The following is a 19,237-nucleotide window of genomic DNA, read 5'->3' as shown; positions in this document are numbered from 1 at the left end:
ATATATATTCTTAAACTTTATTGACGTAGTACAATTGCTATAATTGGAACTTTTATTACTGCATTGTAAGAAACGCTCAAGAATAGTATTTTTTTAACATATCCACTGTACTAATCAGAGGATATTTGCCCCTTACTTCTATGTCCTCCACCGTTAGGGTTTCTCTTGCCTCCACCTTTCCTTTCAGAGCCATTACATAGCAGCTCCGAGCAGCTACTTGATCTCCCTTGACAAACCCTGTCCCGTGTGGTATAGGGAATTTGATTTTGAGGTGATATGTTGACGTTACAGCCCGAACTGCATTAAGCGAAGGGCGGCCCAGTATGATATTATACACCGAAGGTCGGTCAACCACAAGAAATTTTGTTAGCGTAGTAATTTGCTGTGGGGTCATCCCCATTGTCACCGGTAGCGTGATTGTACCTAAGGGGTGAACAACGTCTCCACTGAATCTGACCAGGGGAGTTGAGATTGGTTTGAGTCATTCCTTACCGATTTTCATTTCGACTAGGACCGACCAGATGCGTCTGACTTTGTAATTTGCCACCAGTAGGGAGAGCACCAGTGCATCATCATGCGGCTGTTGTACCCCTTCTTCGTCTCCGCTGTCAAAGGTTATGTCGTCATCTTTTTTGTTTCGTTTGCTACTTGTTTCCCCCTTTTCCATCAAGAGCACCTGTTTAGCATATCTTTTGCGAGCACCCCACTATCTCCTCCTCTAGCGGATCCTCTGAAGATCACCGCAATTTCCCCTACGACCTGCTCTCCCTTCTCTTTTACGCTGGGCCTCCTCTGCTCGAGAGGTTCCCTTTGTGGATCTCCTTTCTTTATAAACTTTGACAGGTATCCCCTTCTTATTAGGGCTTCGATTTCTTCCTTCAACTGGATGCATTCCTCTGTGTCATGGCCATGATCCCTATGGAATGCGCAAAACTTGGACATGTTTCGCTTGTGAAGAGGTGTTTGCATAGGTTTGGGCCACGAGACGTAATCTTTCTTTCTGATCTGCATCGTAATTCATAGCGCGGTACATTCAGGGGTGTGTAGGTGGAGAACTTACTGGGTTGCCCTTTTATCTTTGGGCTTGCGTGTAGTGTATTAGTCTTTTGTCTTTTCGCAGATCTATAGGATTCTCCCATCTCCCTGCTACTACTTTTCCTTTTCCGTTCTATGCGACTTCCTCTTGTGTCCATCATCTCCTCCAAGTTGATATATTTCTGTGCTCGAGCCATCAGCTCCCCCATATCCACCGGTGGTTTTTTTCCCTAAAGAGTATAAGAAACTTCCGGGCTGAAGAGCCTTTGTCAAGGCTGCTAAAGCCACCCCCATGTCTAGCTTGCGGATTTCTAGGGTTGCTGTGTTGAAACGGTGAATAAATTTCTTTAGAGTCTCCTGCTCTCCTTGCGCCATACTCATGAGATGGCCCGTTGTTTTAGCAATTCTCCATCTACTAAGGAAGTGGCCAGTGAACAGTTGTTCCATTTCTGAGAAGGAACCGATCGATCCGGGTCGCAGAGTTCGGTACTAGTCTCTAACAGTACCCTTAAGGGTTGTTGCAAAAGCTCGGAACATGATGGCGTTTGGAGCCCCTTGTAGCTGCATCACCATCTTAAAGGTGTCCAGATCAATTGGGTCGGACAGACCTTTGTACCTTTCGAAAGTGGGCATCTTGAATCTACTTGGTAGTGGAGCCTCCATGATCTTTTTGTTGAATGGTGGCTCTGAGGACCTTAAAGACGCTTCCCCGTAGAAGGGTTTGGTTCTGCCCTCTTTCATCATCTTTTCTATGTAATCTATTTTCTTGATCCTTTCTTCGAGCTCCATGGATCTTGGTTGGTTGACATCTACGCTATTTGCGTCCTTTACCTTCTTGTTGAGGCAGATTTTTTCCTCGTTCTCCTTTGGTTTGTCAGCTTTCTTGTGTGTACCGGGGCTCTCTTGCTGTTGGTGGAGGACGTGCCCTTCTTGACTCTTTTGTTGTAAGAGTTGTTGAGCATATCCTTCATTTCCTTTTGGAAAGCGAGGAATTCCTCCCTGCTGACACCCATTGGTTGCGCGGGTGTGGAGTGGATGGACTGGGATGATTCTTTTCTCATAGCAGGGATGGAAATAGAACTGTGTGAGGTTGGCATTGCCTAAATGTCAAAAGTCGAGAGCAAGATATGATCGCCTCTTAAAAGCAGGTTCCCACAGACGGCGCCAACTATTGCAGGGTAAAATTAGCAGGGTTGCTCCTTCGACTTCCGCTGACCTGAAAGGGAAGAGAAGAAAGGCTTGGAGGACCTGGGGTGGACTCCGGGGAATCACTCCGATGCCTAAGTAAGGGAAATGCTTTTAGAGAGGCTGAATGCAACAGTAGAATGAGTTGAATCCCTTACCTTGGCCTCTTCGTCCCTTCTTATAGGGGCTCAAGTTGACCCTTAGTTGGTTCGTCTTTATTGCTCGGGGGCGTGAATTGCTCCCCTATCACAAAGTGCTTGCACCCATCACTCGGCTATTTAAGCCGCTGGCGTGGATCACTCCTCCTCTTTATTGGGTTGGAGCTGATTACTCGTCAAAGTGCCTAACCCGGAGAAGGCGCGAGACAGGTGTTGACGTGCTCTCATTGGCTAGATTATTTTGGGCGTATTAGGTATGTCATTTAGAATATAATTAGGCTATACGTTGGTCAAAAATAATTTCCACTTTCCTGTCTTTGTATCGCACATGTTGTACGTGATTGTAAATGAATAATTTTAATTGACATATTTGAATAAAGTTTGAATATAGTTTAAAATTTGAAAGATAAATTAAGATACATAATTAAGTTTGTAAATAAAAGTAAAATACTTGAAGTCATTTATATAATTTTATATTCCTTGTAATGTATAAACTAAGGATACTACCATGATACAACACAAATATAAGAAATGAAAAATCTTTAAAATCTAGGGCATGATTTAACAAGACCCACTGATTAAAGTTGTATTATCTATACTTAATTGCAAAGACTAAATTTAATATTTGCATTAATTCTATATAAAAATTCTAACTAATAAATATGCATCCTCTTCTTTACTTGTTATTCCATATATGATTTCCTCCATGGAAAATATCAATAAGAGAGTTTATTGTGTTGTCTTTGGGGGAAAAAAAAAGTGAAGTTATACTCTCTTCTATTGTAATTGGATTTTTATGAAAAAAATAAAAAATATATTTATATTACTATGCACTAAAAAAAATGTTTTTAGATTTTTTTTGAAATATTTCCAAAGAAGTCAAAGAAGTTCTAGAAAAAAGTGTTAGACATTAAAATTATATTTTAAAAAATTATAAATACATTTAAAGTATTGGATGCATGTAAAAAGTATTCAAAGAAGAATATTGGTGTGATGATAGATGCCATTTGAGCAAAACAATCTTATATAAGTATTAATACTACATGATTTTGCAATATTAAGATATGGTACCTATAACATAGGAGTACAATCATATTTCCAATAAAAAATTTAGAAAAATGAAACATATGCTTACCAAAATTTAGAAGAATTTTTCTGATGCTTATTAGTTTTTTTAGAACTATAATACAATTATCTAATATATATATATATATATATATATATATATATATATTGTTAGGAACCTGTGAGCATTCAAAAAGATGTGATACCAGAAATTTAACGTGGTTCAGTCAATATCGACCTACGTCCATGGAGCACACACCAAATATTCACTATTTCGCCGGAAAATTACAATTCTCACTCTCTCCCTCCCTCTCTTCCTCCTCTTTCCCCTCTCTGCTCTCTGAGCTTCTCACTGTACATTTCTTGTATTCTTAGCCCACTGTTTATAGGGCTGATATTTAAAGTACTATTTAATCACAATTAAACATAAATGGGAAGTTACAATGGAGAGATAAAATGGAGATTAATTTCACCACGTGAGATTAATTGCACCACGTTCCAACTCAACTCCAGCTCCTGGTTGTCTCCTGGCTCCAGCTATAACAATCTCCCACTTGGAGACAGAGACGCCTCCTCAACTAGTATCATGAATAAATGATGTGCTCAAAATATGTCTTCAGGCATGAAGACCAACTAAAGTTGAACACAACTTCAGCTTCTCTGTAGTCACCACCTTCCTGTCTGCTTGATTCCTACGAACTAATCTAATGGCTGTCAGCTTCACAACTGGTGTAAAGATGCCGGTGTAGTCAATCCCTTCCTTCTGTTCAAAGCCTTTGACTACCAACCGAGGCTTGTACCTTCTGGAGCCGTCATGCTCCTATTCAATTCTGTACACCTACTTGTATTGAAGGCCTTTGGGCAACTCAGCTAGTTCCCACTTTCTGTTGGAGGTGAGGGACTTCATCTCATCCTTCATCGCAAGCTCCCACTTGCTCGTATCTACCACTTGACATGCTTCATCATAGCATTCGGGCTCTCCTCCATCTGTAGGAAGTAAGTAATCAATATACCTTCTATTTGGTACATGGGACCGAGTAGATCTCCTAAGCTCCGGGGCTGGAGTAGGAGATGGTGGTGCGACGATTTGCTCCACTAGTTCCTCCACTTGAGGATTCTCGGCATTCAGTTGTTGTTTCCCGACACATTCTGAGTGGACTAGTTCTAGTCTCTTCTTCTTTGGAGCATGGGTGTTTATCTGGAAACTAACCTTCTTCTGTTTCCTGACTATACAATCCTCACACATGTCAATCTGCACTGACTGTAGACCACTTAATTTTTCCTTTGAGTGCATCACCCCGAGTCCCTTCTCGCTCATGTGACCAAGTCGTTGGTGCCATATGTTGCTGTCGTCATTTCTTGCAGCAGCTGAAATAGACATGGAGGCATTGGAGGTTAGAAAAAGTGTTCCACTTTTTTTACCTCACGCAGTCGTTAGTACACCCTTTGAAACTTTCCATTCATCGCCAATGAATTTCGTCGTGTATCCCTCATCTGCCAGCTGACCAATTGAGATCAAATTCTTTTTCAGGTCTGGAATATACCTGACATCCTTCAGCTTCCATACTGACCCATTTATATTGATCTTCACAACTCCTTTGCCGGTTACGTCGCAAGGTTGACCGTTGCCAAGGTACACCTTACCAAAATTACCTGGTGCGTACTCCTCTAAGCAATCTCTACAGTAAGTGGCATGAAATGAGGCTCCTGAGTCTAAGAGCCAAGACTCCTGCTTACTTTCCAAAGAGCAGATCAACATTTCATCATTTTCGGAAGCAATATTTGCTTCTGTCTTTGCCTTCGTCTCATATTCTTTCTTCTGACTCCTGCATTGGTTCTTGTAATGACCAGTTTTTCCACAGTTCCAGCACTCAATAAATTTTGTGCTCTGGGAACCTGTGTCTTGAGTACCTCTGGGATTTCTGGATTTAGGGCTTTTCTATCAAGCAACTCTCACTCGTCCTCGTTCATGGATGCTGGCTTACCCTTCAATGGTATGTGTAATTCCTTCCCAAACAAATAATCTTCTATCTACATCTTTCAAAAACCGAAATTGTTGTCATTGAACATTTCGATTTTTGAGCTCTTTTCATTCAATATCTTGATTCGCTGATCTAGAGATGGAATTAGCTCAAATGGATAGCACGGTTGGATTCGAAATGATCGAAAACCCTAGAAATGGTTTAAGTCGCTCGAAAAGCAGACCCAAAATGACTCCGAAAAGTTCAGTCAAACCTTTGTCAATTCCGCTGACGTGGCAGTGCCTGTGGGCACCTGTTGATGTGGCACTTTGGCTGACGTGGTACCCACACGCTAACGTGTCACCCAGCTGACGTGGCACTCCGCTGACGTGGTTGTTGTTGTGGCAGTGGGGCTCGGCTGACATAGCGGCTGACGTGGCCGGGTTCTGAAATGTATCCTAGCATTTAGCATCCTAGCATTTGGAAGCCGTAATTAGCATCCTAACATTTAGAAGGGGGGTGTCGTTAGCTGCTGTTAGTGCCTGTTTATGTACGAATTTTGTAACCGGCTTGTCGTGATAGTTTTTGTAGACACTCGGGGTATGTTGTGTAATTATGGGAATGTATATCCTAATTTGTATGGACTCTGGTATGATATTGTACATGCATAGGAAGACTGTATTCCGCTGTGTATTTGATGAGTATGGATGTGTATGTTTATGTTTTAAGGGCAACCGTGTACCCCACAGGGTCGGACCCTCATTTGGTGTTGTATCATGTATGTTTTAATTGATACAATGACAAGTTAGGTTATTATATTCACACCGAGGACCCATCTGTAGGTTCGGGGTGTGACAATTTATCTAATAAGACCTCCAAAGGTGGAGGTCTTATTAGACATTCGTAAATCACACCTTGTTTTTTATTTTATTTTAAAATCTTAATATTTATTTAGTTTTTTTAAAGGAGTTAATTAAAGATCATTATATTCAATTTAGGGCTAATTATTGATTAATTAGGTACCGTTCGTGGAACGGGTGTGTAGGGAGTGTTAGTAACTTCCTCTTACATAGCTAAACTCTTGGTTATAGTAAAAGCAGACCAAGACTATTGATTCCTTGACCCTAAGATTAGTCTAGAGATCAACCAACGAATAGTGATTAGGTGAACTAACCGTACTTAGGAAAATAACATGTTAGTAGTGACTCTATCGAACTTATATTATTATTATTCTTGCCATTCCGGACCCTTCTCTGGGATATTGCGACAATCCTTGTTCAAATTTATATATTTTTTTAAAAAAATTTGAACCTAAGTTGATTGAAAAAATCTAATAATATTTTTTGCGATTTAAGGCAATGTCAAATATGAAATAAAAATAATCAACAATTCACCAAGGTTTCCTTGAAGGAGTTTATTTTCAAAAGGGTAATTTTCAAAAAGGGTCATGTACCCAGATTGTGTACTCCTTAATGATTGCCAACCATACATTCCTTCACATATGACGTGTGACATTACATAAATATAAGAAATCAAACTAATCAAACATTTAAAAGGGAGCAAATTTTTTTTTTGTAATTTAAATTAATTTTATTTTCTTCTAAGTTGGATGTGAATTAAATAAGTAAAAGTAAATATGTTTACTTACAAAATTTGGTATGTCATTTAGAATATAATTAGGCTATACTTTGGTCAAAAATAATTTCTACTTTCCTGTTTTTGTATCGCACATGTTGTACGTGATTGTAAATGAGTAATTTTAATTGACATATTTAAATAAAGTTTGAATATAGTTTAAAATTTTGAAGACAAATTAAGATACATAATTAAGTTTGTAAATAAAAGTAAAATACTTGAAGTCATTTATATAATTTTATATTTCCCGTAATGTATAAACTAAGGATACTACCATGATACAACACAAATATGAGAAATGAAAAATCTTTAAAATCTAGGGCATGATTTAACAAAACCCACTGATTAAAGTTGTATGATACTATACTTAATTGCAAAGACTAAATTTAATATTTGCATAAATTCTATATAAAAATTCTAATAAATAAATATGCATCCTCTTCTTTACTTGTTATTCCATATATGATTTCCTCCATGGACAAAATCAATAAGTGAGTTTGTTGTGTTGTCTTTGGGGAAAAAGCAGAACAATCTTTTATAAGTATTAATACTAAATGATTTTGCAATATTAAGATATGGCACCTATAACATAGGAGTACAATCATATTTCTCAATCAAAAATTTAGAAAATCAAACATATGCTTACCTAAATTTAGAAGAATTTTTCTGGTTCTTTTTTTTTTTTTTATGAACTATGATAAAAAACTAGTAATGCCTTGTTATGGTTATACTTAATTTAATTTGACATTTATAATATTATTAACAATTAACATGTCTCATTGTTCTTATAATTAAATTTTAGAATACTTTTTTTTTTTCAACATGATGAAGAGGAAGACAATCTTGGTTGACATAAAAATGATAAATGAAGTATGACAGTAAATTAGTCAGGTTATTTCAATTTTAAAAGTTAAATGTAGAACAAAATATTTTATTATGCTATTGGATTTTGAAAAAATCCAAACAAAATATTTAACTATTTATATTTTTGTATAAAAATTGTGATAATTTAATTTTATAAGATAAACAGGCTTAGGATCGATGATGAAGTTGCTCCTCTGACAAGTCGATCACATGTTCAAATCCAAGGAAACAACCTCCCGAGATAAAAACTAGGAATAAAGCTATGTATACCATCCATGACCATAAATGTCATAAAAAGAGATAATATAATGGTAGGTTTTGAATCATAGGACAACTATAAATATCAACGGGTCCGAAGGGTTCGTTGGTAGCAAGGTTTCCATATCATTCAAAGGAAAAAAAAAAAAAAAAAAACCCAAAGAAAGCTTTCTATGCGGTTAAACAAGTCATTTGGGTTTGGGAACAACAGCCTTACTTTGCCCATTTCACAGCATTGTCAGGAGGGGGCATGGGCGCCCATGTCACTGGTCCTCGGCTCCCAACATTTTACACAGAATGCCAACCACTATCGACAGTAAATAGGTTTGCCAAGTGTCTAATATGAACATTCATCAGGCCCCATGTCACCAAGCATTTTTCATTTGGGGAATATACATATATTGCCAAACAACTCTTAATCGTAAATAGATTACAAAGTGTCTAATATGAACATCCATCGCATCATCTGTGCTCTAGCATTTACTGTATCCTAAAAATTTTCACTTCGCCCACTCATCTTGAACCCAATCAGCCGAGGGAAAAAACCAAGACGAAAAAAAGAAGAAAGAAAATTGGGACTTCCAACACCCATAAAACTCTTTTCAATTTGATGGCACTTTAAGGTCCAAACTGTTTACCTTCAAAGGTCTGCCCAAAATTCCAATCCTTGGGAGCTACACTGTAAGATGTAACACTACGCCCATCACTACTAGTGAGCTCAAATGAAAGAGCTTGATTCTTTAAATTTGCATTTATATGCCAATTCTGTCCCCAATTCCTACCCATTGGGAGCCATCCGGTTCTCGACCCCTTAATCTTGACGGCCACGATATCTCCAGCCCCAGCAACATTGCCAATCAGAACAGAAATGAAGATGTCCGAACCATCAACTGTGAATCGAATCCCACCTTCCCTCCGGCATTTGATCCTGTTCAAACCAAGTCAACAGGAATGAGAAAATGAAATTCCTTCAAGATCACGGAAATAAAAGGTCACTATAGGCAGAGTCCTCCATAGTAGTAACCATAACAGGAGTGCACCACAAAACCAACCATGCAAAACAGACAAGATGAATTACGTGTTGATTGCATACACGAAAGACGTGCAATCACAAAGTGCATATTAGTTTAAATAATTTGAAGAAACATCATATACTTGAATATATTCATTAAAAAAAAAGACTTTAAAACCTAGATGCCCGGAAAATCAAAAGATTTTTGGGCAATCTCAAGAGCTACATAAATTTTCAGACCTCAACAAAATGTTGGTCCATCTACTATGCAGGTCAGCTTAACATGTCAAAGCCTTCTTCCTGCTTATGGTTAACTAAACTAAACCAAGCCTTTTTTACTTTCAAACTCTTTTGCAGGAAGACGAGGCATTTAAGAGAAGTTTAAATAAATAGCCTTCATGAATGCCAGAGATATTGGGCAAAAGAATCACCATATTACTTAGGGAGTAGATGGAATTGTTTGGTGACGTCTGAAACATCCAAACTAATAAACCCATGCAAGGGTGACTAAATACAAATTTAATTTCTGACTTTTCATTTGGTTTTATTTGCTTCTATCTACATTACTGATATTCTATAAATTATCTGACAATTTAATCTAAAAGAATGGATAATCATTGTTCTAAAGTTGTTATTATTCTTACTAGTCTAGTGAGGGTTAGGAACTTATTTCCTTGCTTGTCACCCATTGGAGTTTCTCCATCATTCAGTCAATTTTATGACTGTTTCCACGTAAGCCAATACCCCTATTCTCTGCCCATTTTGTACAACTTGCGATGCAGTATTACTCATGATAGAACAAGTTCACTATCACTATTGGATTTGTTAGGACCAAAGGAGCCCATTGGTGGACTTGATACACATGAGTGAGCACCAATTTGACCCAAAAGCTTAAGCTTATTGGGTCTTGAGTCCAACCATGTATATAAACACCCATCATCCACTCAATTTTTCCAATGTGGAACAAACTCACAAGTGGAATTCTCAACAATCTCCCCCTCACTTGTGAGTTCAAACTACTCCCCCTTGAATGGAAACCGCCTCCCTTATGTGAGTAACCCCAATTCCCCAATAGTTACTCAAGTGGGGCTTACCACTGGCGCCTTACGTACCTCGGATTGCACTTCACATGCGTCCAAACCAATCCTACCTCCCACGTCTTGACCCTATTCAGATCCATCCCTAGGCTAGATGATCCTTATTGGCCTCGGCCACACACTTGGTCCTCCAATTGTTAGCATGTCAGGAAAATTAGTTTCAAGTGTCGACTTTTCATGATGTCGCACACCCAGAGTTACGAACCGTCGGCTCTGATACTACTTGTTAGGACCGGATGAGCCCATGGGTGGGCTTGATACACATGAGTGAATACCAACTTGACCCAAAAGCTTAAAACTATTGGGTCTTGGGCCCAACCTTGTATATAAGCACCCATCATCCACTCAATTTTTCCAATGTGGGACAAACTCACAAGTGAAATTCTCAACAGGATTTGTGACAAAAAGAAAACACTAGCCATTGCAATCAGATGCATCAGTAAAACAACCTTCTGCAATCAGTTTGTAGAGGTTTCTTTGAGATGCAACCAGATTCCTCAACTCAAGCCTATATTCCCTCATGTGGACTGGTATGCAGTGTGCTGTAGGCAAATATTCTTCAAAATATCTCTCCCATTACTGAGAAAAAAAAAAATTGTACTTCAAGACAATTGGTGATACATGAGTACTCATATGTTAGAGTTACTTGTTAATATGTCAGACACAAGTCACACTCTTGTACTATACCAATGGCAGCCATATAGAAGGTCCAAACAGATAGACTATTGCATTCCTCAAACGCCATCTCAGCAGGAAATTTTTTAATTCACTAAACATTGATGCAACCAAGGATACAGTAAATACTGTGTGTAGATATCCCCAACTGACCCGTTCTTAGAGCACTTTCAAGCCACAATGCACAAGGACACCAACAAATTTGACACAATCCTTGATGTATCAAGATTTTCATACAGCTCTGTAATTGAGTTGTGCATAGTAGCAGTCTTGCCAGAGTTAGAAACTGGTCAATGCCTTTGTATACTGATATTCCACTCTCTAATCTCCATGGCATCAAGTTCTGCTTCAGTCCTACACAATTCATGGAGAATCATGGATACAGATCCAGGGGAGCTATGGCATGTTCCAACCAATTTACATGCAAACTAATTTTGCCGATCTTGGTGATACAGCTTATAGTGCCCTACAATGTTACCAACATGAAAAAGGGAAGAGCCTCAAACAATTAAGGCAATTTAAACCTCCCTATAGTGAGGTTAGATGTTGTGCATAAGAAGTTTGATAGAAAATGCGGTAGATATACTGCTGGCAGTTATTCTGACGAGTGCGGATGCATAGGGTGCTAACTTGGCGGATCAATATGACAAGACCCGAGCAGGACCTAGTGAGAATGAACTCATTGATTGCATTTACATGAATTGACCAATTTGGACTGAGCATGAGATGTGAGTCAATGGGTTGAGGTTCTTAGACAAGAAAAAAGTAGTTGAATCACATGACAAATGGCTTATTGAGTGTAAAATGATGCAAGAGTGAGCTACCCTTGGAGGGCTTGTGCTTGGCTATGGAAAGCCCGTGCAAAATAGGAAATCATGAGCTGCAAGGGCCCCTATCAGTGTCAATCAATGTCTCAGGATCACATTCAACTAAACAGTTGGGTATTGCAAGATCAGCCAGGCTGGAGGATGAGAAGAGCTCAATGTCACCGCTGCGACACATGGTGCTGTGAGGGGAGGGTAGGCAGTGTGCAGTTATCCACTTATCACCCTTTGTACCAAAAGTTGTTGATTTGGACCAAAAATCAGAAGGGAATTAAGAATTTATTTTGCAATTAGGAGCAATTATACTCACTTTTACCCAAGTGGACACAGGCAATGACTTGTGACAATCCACATTCATGGGTAGGACGGTGTACAATTCCTTATGGGTTCCAATATTGGAGTGTTTGACCATGGTTTTGATCCTTCCATTGAGGGATTCCAATACCATTGGCCTGTGATCCCACTCGTCTTTGTAATTGTTAAAAAAGAGTCCGCAGATATGTAATCTTGATTTCTAGCATCAAGGCTCATGTAACAAATTGCAGTGGAATATTTTTAAAATATCTAACCGACATGAAGGTATTCTTGCTGCAGTGAACCATCTGTATGCATATGAATTGCATTCACTGCTTGCATATCATCAATTCTATGTGTGGTCTGCGCTAGTAATCTCAACACAGCCTTCTGCAATCAATAGTTGAAAAAGTTGGTCAAAAAGGAGCTCATCAGTTGCCCATCACAATTTTTGCACATCTAACTTTTGAGTCTTTCACCCTATTGTGTACTAGTTTGACCAGAGAAGGAATTCTATTGAGGCAATGAAGGTGGATGGATGAGAGCCAGGAACACTTGCATGCATTCAAATGTTACAACATGAGCAACAAAAGTACAGTGTCTATAAGGTTCTGAGGTTTGAATAGGCATCAGCATTGTTTTGTGTCAAAACATGTCTTTCACAAAATATAAACAAGGAAATAATGATTAGATTGTTCAACTTCAATAATGAATATGCACTCGCAAGAAGTGGCACTCATACAAGCTCTCATGGCTGCATGCGCATACATGGCCATGGACTGGTGTTGACCTTTGTTATAGATTGACTGCACGTTAACAATGTTACGGGCTAAAGTTTGAACCAGTCACACATGAATAATACTGATGTGTGAACTCTGTATCCCCACATTTTATCCTAATCCAAGACTTGTTCTGGTAAAGGGATGCTTGTGTTCAACACAGATCATGAATGAAATGGGCTGGAAGGAAAGTAGCATAAAACAATGATATGGGATTTGTAAAGTTGAACATCACAATTAGAGGACCTGTCCAAATCTAAAAAGGGGAAATGTGTCCAGCACAGAGTATTAAATATATACATATAAAATTAATATATGAATTTTTAAAATTTAAATAAATTAAATTAAAATTTTAAAATGATTATAAATATTGAAATATCTTGAAAAATTACATTTATAGATATTTAAATATGTTGGAAGAATTAAATTTTTTTAAAAATATATTTTTACTATGTTGTGCATGAATTAAGAAAAATTTTCAAATAAATTAAATTATGTGTTAAAGAAATTTTTTTTAAAGAAAGCAATTTGAACCTTGAACATCCAAATTGCATTTCGCAGTATGCAAAATATGAAAATATAAAACTCAAACTTCATATATGGATTACACTGAACCAAATTTCAATCAACTAGTGTGTCAATCCAGCGGAAAAAATTAAAAAGAAAAATAAATCAAATTCTGCTTACGTGGCCACTAAACACCTATTCTGGTAATTAAATTAGAAAGAAACCTATTCCTGTAGTTTGTCTATGACATCTAACCGCAAAAAAAATTCATCCAATTTGTTGTGTTGTGCAAGGGGATATGTAATCATTCAAAACTAAAGGCATTCTTGTAACAGAATATTAGCCTCTGATAAAAGCAGCAACATAAATGTAAGTGGGTGAGTGAAGTGTTTAAATCCTGTATAACCAACTATTTCTATTTTACAACTCACTTGAACTTGATTTACAATTCACTTCAGTAAATTACTAAATTTACAACTCATCCAAATCCATTCAAGTGTGGGATGTGGGTGGCTTCCTCAAACTCGATTAAAACCTATTTGGTGCTTTCCAGCATTCATTTGTACATTTGGAAATAAGTTGGATTATATAGTCAAATAATTTTAATTTACAACTCAGTTGAACTAAATTTATAACTCACATGAAATAAATTTCCAACTCTAGAAAATTATTTCTATGATTTTATGGACAAATTATACAACTATCTTGAATTAATTACATGGTGGGAAGTGTATTGTTATAATTCCTTCACAAGTTGATGAAAAAGGAAAATTATATTGCTCACTTCGTCTCTACACTATAAACACTTGAAAAATTATATTAACTTAAGGTGAGTCTTCACTACCTTCACATCTTTCCCCCAATTTTATTTCTTACTAACCAATTTTACTTCATGTCAATCACAACGAAATGTGGATTCTTGAAATATTAACCAATTTAGTAATTTGAAAGATTAGGAACATTTTATTAATATTATTTTTATTATTATTAATATTATTTTCTTAATGTGGATCCCATGAATATTAGGAGGAGATTGAACTTGAGGGGAGAGCCGATCACATTTACATGGTAACTAACTAGCCCCTCCCATGTTGTCCTACTCCACAGAACCATCCCACCCCTATAATATAAGCATTTGGCTTGGAGGATCTTAAAAATTCTAAAGAATGTGATACATATGTCATCCCATTGAATCCATTGGGATATGATGGTCACCATAACATCCAATTAACATGTTTGTTTCATGCTTGAAAAGGATATGTAGCTGTAGTCTCCCATTCCTAGAATGAAAGATCCAAAAAAACATGAGAACAATTAACATGTTTGTTTCATGCTTGAAAAAGATATGTAGCTGTAGTTTCACATTCCTAGAATGAAAGATCCCAAAAGACATGAGAACTGCATTCCCATTCTCAACTACCTAATGTTTGATATCTTGAAATGAAACAAAAAGAAAAATTATATGGTGAACCTATAAAAATTATAAAAAAAACATTCTATTCTTGTGCGCCAAACAAATTATAAATATTCTTAAGCAGAGTTTGGAAGTATAGACTTGGAGCCTTGGATTTGAATTATGTGGATTTAGAAAAAAATAAATATAATTTTATGCTACATTTTGTCCAAACTCACACAAATTCAAATCCGAGACTTGAAATTCATGATCCCAAATACAAGATAAAGGATATCATATTTTTTCGGTCTAAGCCCTGCTTAGAAGCACTTTAAAAATAAGTACATTTTAGGAAAAGTACTTTTGATAAGTACTTATTTTTAAAAAAATTGTGTTTGTTTTGAAAAATAAGATTTAAAAAAAAAAAAAAAAGTACTCTTCAAAATCACCCTGGGGGGAAGTAAATACTTCAAAAGATGGGATTACTTCTTGGGGCCCTGTAAGCACTGATCACTGTATTGAGGTGGTGGCTTTTTTGTAATATTGAGCAACTATTGGACAAAATGGTAGTTTTGTTTCTTCATTTTTCATAAACCGCAACCCACCCACCCCCCCAAAGCTACTGCATGGTGCATGGAGCACGCAGGTTCCTCTCCTCCTCCTCTTCCATTGCCAACGGCAGAAACTGCCTCTGTTTCTACCTTCGACTTTGCCGACCCCAACCTTTGCCAACCTCTGCTGACGCCTCCTACGGCGCATCATCATCCTCCCCCTCCTCCACCCAATGGGTGCCCTAATTACAAGATTTGTTACTATTTTTTGGCAGAAATTATGGAAACCATATCTGCCCCAACCAAATAATAAATTTGCCCTAAATAGTTTTTTAATAGAAATCAGATTTAGAAATTGATTTTTAGTTATTTATAGAAATGAGATTTGGCAATTAATTATTAAATTATTACTATAATTCAGGTTAATTTTCATAACAAATATTAACATTTTACGATTAATTGCTATGTTACATGTTTAATTAACATAATTATTAATTATTTAGAAATATTATTGAATTAAATTTTTCAACACATGATTAATGTTAATATTATGTATTATAATATATAAATTATATATATTAAAATTTTACGGAAAATTTTTGAAATTTTAGAAAATTATTTTAGAGTTTAAAGGTTTTAGAATAAATAAGAATAAAATAGAATATATAAAATGTAATAAGAACAACATAAGAAAGAGAAGATGAAGAAATTAATAGTCCTGGATCTGTTATGCAAACAAAAATGTAACATATAGAAGAATGTGTGTTATACAGTTATGTAATTATAGAATCCCCTTGAAATTAAAAGAATACTCTCTACAATAAATGTAAGTATATAAAATAATGTCATTGTTCAAAAGCAAGGGCATTTTGGTAACGCAATAACAGTCTCGGAATAAGGCGACAAGCACGCGGCTGTTCAAACAAAGTATAATCAATGAAGCTGACACGTACGCGCAGGATAGCGACCCAAAGCAAATCTCCCTCCCCGGCTTAAGTTAGCCCCGTCGAGGGGCGCATGATAAAATTGAGCCGAGCAGCTCAGCTCGGAACTGCGAAAGAGGAGAGAGTAAAGTATGGGACAAGATCAAAAGTTGAAGAGACCGAGGGAGTGATTGAAAGATTGAACTCCAGAAGAGGCAGGAATCATCTGCGGTCGACCCCAGTTTAACAGGCAATAGTTCCCGCTTTACAGGTGGTACTTTCGGCGAGAGAGAGAGTGGCAAAACATTAAAAAATGTACAGTTCGAAAAAGCACAAGGCGAGGAGCAAGGGCAACGAACCTGCGATACTGAACAGGCATGTTGCCGGCCTTCCATATAGCGATCTTCTCGAAGGCTTCAATGGGGAGAACAAGGTGCTCGTTGGGCGAATTACAGTGGCCTCCGCCGTCGGCCGGGAACCCGTAGTTGGGGGCGCAGAAGTTGGTGGCGGTGACGATGATGGACGTGCCAGGGATGCACCACCGCAGGTCGTCCACGCACCGGATCTCCAAGCACGCGCCGCAGATCTGGCCGCGCTCGAACAGGGCCTCGCTCAGGCCCACCGTGGCCAGGCCGTATCCGGCTTTCGCCAGGTCGCCGTAGCCGCAGGCTCCGCCCACCGCGTCCCGGGGGTCCGCGGCGGCATAGTAGGTGGCGCGCGCGGATCTCCACTGGGAGAGCGACGAGGAATGAGACGAGAATGAAGATGAATCAGAGTGGTAGTGCGCGGTGATTTGGGAGAGGAGTGTGACGGTGAGAGTGAGTATGAGCAGATGTGTTACGGACATTTTGGGGGCAGAGGGCGAGAGGAGCGGGGGAGATTGGATCCGAAATCGGCGTTTAATGGGGAAGGCATTGATGAATGTGTTAAGGTTCTTTTTCATTTTCTTATTCTTATTTTTCATTTAAGTTGGTGCGGATCTTTGAAATTACCAGAATGGTCAGAGAAGCGTAGGAGGCAGCTAAGCTTTCACATGTGATTCGGACACTCGGGAGTATGTTGGCAAATTATGAGCAGTGTTATTTTTATTTTTCACTAGTGAAGAACTTTAAGAAGGAGTTGTTTGGTAACTTGGTGGATCCATCATTTTTAACGGTAGTCATCATTTGAAATATAATGAAAGTATTTTGAATGTGTCTTCCAAGCGATATCATTTTTTCCAATGCCTAAAATAATTATTTGAGCCAAAAAAAGTATTAAGTTATGTTGGACTCTACATAATTTATTGGAGGATAAGAGATTTGCTTACAGAATTATAGTAAAACAATTTGAATTAACCTAACAACTTGTAGCCATATGCAAAAAGAACAGTTGATAAAGTGTAGAGTGCACGCGAACTTTTCATTGAATATTACTATTCCAATATTTGAAGAGACCTTGAATTTGAGGTTGCATTGGATTTAGATAAGATGTAGTATAAAATTATGTTAAAATTTGTCCAAATCTAAATTTAAGGTTTGTAATCCGTTCTTCCAAACACTACCTAAAGGTGTTGTGATGTAATGAACCTTTTATTATGGAATTACAAGGTAAATCAAAGAAAAAGCCAAGCGAATTGAAATGGATGTAACATTCCCTCGGTTAATGAAGGTGCTAAACTATAAAGATATTTTTTCTTTAATTATTTATAAAAAGGGGAGAAAAAGTTTAGTTAGGTAGGCAAATATCTACTCTACTTCAAGTGTTGTCAATTCTTGATCTTTTCCTAGTATTGACTTATGCATTAAATGCTCTTCCAGGGTGTTCGTTGAGTTCTCTAAAGATTTGTCTCATCTTTCTTTACTCCAGCATAGTTTAAGACATCCATTTTGAGCATATATTTGAAATCTTGAATTAAAGTTTATGTAACATTTGAAGAAACTAAATGCAAAAATGTATTGTGTTTTGTTCAATTCACAAATTTTCGAGTTCATAACTTAGTTTACATGCTTTCAAACTTGGCATAAATAAATGTTTTCTAACAAATAGTTGGCAAATCATAGTATGGGTATGACATCTTTCTTACGTGATAATTGTCTTAATTGCAGATATTAAAGAAATTAATATACAATATTACATAAATAATTACTATTTGTTTCATATTCTGTTTAAGTCTTTTAATACTTGTTATATGTATTAGAAAAACATAGTAAAACATTGATATATGTATATGTGTGTATGGATTGTGTATGCACACGAGTGCACAAATTTTTAATTATAACTATATCTTTGTCGCATCACAATTTTTTATAAATTTCTATAACAATGTATTCTCATTTCCTTGTATATATTGATATCCATACATGATTCTGCACTCTCTCTCTCTCTCTCTCTCTCTCTCTCTTAGTACACAAACACACACACACACACATACACAAATACACAAATTTCTATTTTCTTCTCTCATTATCCAATGACAATTGATAATTGGATAAGCCTATTTCAAGAACAAGAGATTAAAGCACATTGATTGATTAAATAAAACAAAAGAGTTTCTGAATTTGAAAAAGCCTGAGTAGAATATGAGCCCTTCAATATGAATAAGACTTCGAAAGATCTCACTTAATTGATCAAGAATGAAGGATACCACCTGAGAGATTGATCGTACATAGCTCAAAACCAATTAGCTCTGACAATAGTAAATATCAATGTATTACAAAATGAACTAAGTTAGTTCAAGAAATGGAAAAAGGGTCCAAAGAAATAACTAACATTCTCAAGGTGGTTCTAGAAAGGGAAGAGGAATTTGCATCTTTGTCACAAGAAGTCACAAAAAAAACTACAATATGCAAAAGATTAATTTAATTGTGTAAAAGAAAAAGGTTTTTGGTTCATGGCATAAATGAATATTTTATAAATTAAGCTTAACCTTGTATTACAAGAATTTCTTTGTTGAAAAATGTAGAAAAGGAGACATATTTAGTTATTTAGAATCCTAATTCAAAGATCCTATGGGAGCAATCTAAATTGGAAGTAGCATCG

The 19,237-nt window shown here is 37.0% G+C and overlaps 1 protein-coding gene across 1 annotated transcript; it reads right to left on the bottom strand.

Moving 5' to 3' along the window:
- Positions 1-8,486: 8,486 nt before the first annotated feature.
- LOC131159791 (expansin-A13) lies at positions 8,487-17,416 on the bottom strand. The gene is made up of 2 exons (XM_058114963.1): positions 16,576-17,416; positions 8,487-9,089 (listed from the first exon to the last, which is right to left on the bottom strand). The coding sequence occupies exons 1-2, from the start codon at positions 17,178-17,180 to the stop codon at positions 8,780-8,782; spliced, it is 915 nt and encodes a 304-aa protein (XP_057970946.1). The 5' UTR covers positions 17,181-17,416; the 3' UTR covers positions 8,487-8,779.
- Positions 17,417-19,237: the final 1,821 nt, after the last annotated feature.

Source organism: Malania oleifera, chromosome 7 (assembly GCF_029873635.1).
Source record: "Malania oleifera isolate guangnan ecotype guangnan chromosome 7, ASM2987363v1, whole genome shotgun sequence".
NCBI classification, from domain to species: Eukaryota; Viridiplantae; Streptophyta; class Magnoliopsida; order Santalales; family Ximeniaceae; genus Malania; species Malania oleifera.
This window is presented reverse-complemented; position numbering and strand designations above follow the sequence as displayed.

Excerpts from the sequence above, each read along its gene's own strand:
- LOC131159791 (XM_058114963.1), bottom strand. The coding sequence starts at position 17,180 with ATGAAAAATAAGAATAAGAAAATGAAAAAGAACCTTAACACATTCATC. Across the intron at positions 9,090-16,575 it reads ATGCCTGTTCAGTATCGCAG|GATCAAATGCCGGAGGGAAG; the intron begins GTTCGTTGCCCT and ends TGGTTTGAACAG.